Source organism: Parus major, unplaced genomic scaffold (assembly GCF_001522545.3).
Source record: "Parus major isolate Abel unplaced genomic scaffold, Parus_major1.1 Scaffold1661, whole genome shotgun sequence".
NCBI lineage: Eukaryota > Metazoa > Chordata > Aves > Passeriformes > Paridae > Parus > Parus major.
In genome coordinates, this window is record NW_015380502.1 from 1 (window position 1) to 1,230 (window position 1,230).

The window sequence follows — 1,230 nt, forward strand, 5'->3', positions numbered from 1 at the left end:
CGGCGGCGGCGGCGGCGCCCACGCCCTGCCCGGCCGCCTGCACCTGCAGCAACCAGGCCAGCCGGGTGATCTGCACCAGGAGGGAGCTGCTGGAGGTGCCGCAGAGCATCTCGGTCAACACGCGGTACCTGAACCTGCAGGAGAACCACATCCAGGTGATCCGCACCGACACCTTCAAGCACCTGCGGCACCTGGAGATCCTCCAGCTGAGCAGGAATTTGGTGCGGAAGGTGGAGGTGGGAGCCTTCAACGGTTTGCCCAACCTCAACACGCTGGAGCTGTTCGACAACCGGCTGACCACGGTGCCCACGCAGGCCTTCGAGTACCTGTCCAAGCTGCGGGAGCTGTGGTTGAGGAACAACCCCATCGAGAGCATCCCCAGCTACGCCTTCAACCGCGTGCCCTCGCTGCGGCGGCTGGACCTGGGCGAGCTGAAGCGGCTGGAGTACATCTCGGAGGCGGCTTTCGAGGGCTTGGTCAACCTGCGCTACCTCAACCTGGGCATGTGCAACCTGAAGGAGATCCCCAACCTGACGGCGCTGGTGAGGCTGGAGGAGCTGGAGCTCTCCGGGAACCGCCTGGGCCGGGTGCGGCCGGGATCCTTCCAAGGCTTGGGGAGCCTGAGGAAGCTGTGGCTGATGCACGCGCGGGTGGCGGCGGTGGAGCGCAACGCCTTCGACGACCTGAAGGCGCTGGAGGAGCTGAACCTGGCGCACAACGACCTGGCCTCGCTGCCCCACGACCTCTTCGCGCCGCTGCACCGGCTGGAGCGCGTCCACCTGCACCACAACCCCTGGCGCTGCGACTGCGACGTGCTGTGGCTCAGCTGGTGGCTGCGGGAGACGGTGCCCAGCAACACCAGCTGCTGCGCCCGCTGCCACGCGCCGCCGGCGCTGCGCGGCCGCTACCTGGGCGAGCTGGAGCCGGGCCACTTCACCTGCTACGCGCCGGTCATCGTGGAGCCGCCGGCCGACCTCAACGTCACCGAGGGCATGGCGGCCGAGCTGAAGTGCCGGACGGGCACGGCCATGACGTCGGTGAATTGGTTGACGCCCAACGGGACGCTGATGACGCACGGCTCTTACCGGGTGAGGATCTCGGTGCTGCACGACGGCACGCTCAACTTCACCAACGTCACCGTGCAGGACACCGGGCAGTACACCTGCATGGTCACCAACGCCGCCGGCAACACCACGGCCACCGCCACGCTCAACGTCTCGGCCGCCGACG

General features: G+C 68.0%; 1 protein-coding gene across 1 annotated transcript; it reads left to right on the top strand.

Moving 5' to 3' along the window:
• Nucleotides 1–5: 5 nt before the first annotated feature.
• LRRC4B (leucine rich repeat containing 4B) lies at nucleotides 6–1,226 on the top strand (the record flags this gene model as incomplete). Its single annotated transcript, XM_015616957.1, has 1 exon — nucleotides 6–1,226. A coding segment is annotated over one exon (1,221 nt), but the record flags the coding sequence as incomplete, so codon positions are not given.
• Nucleotides 1,227–1,230: the final 4 nt, after the last annotated feature.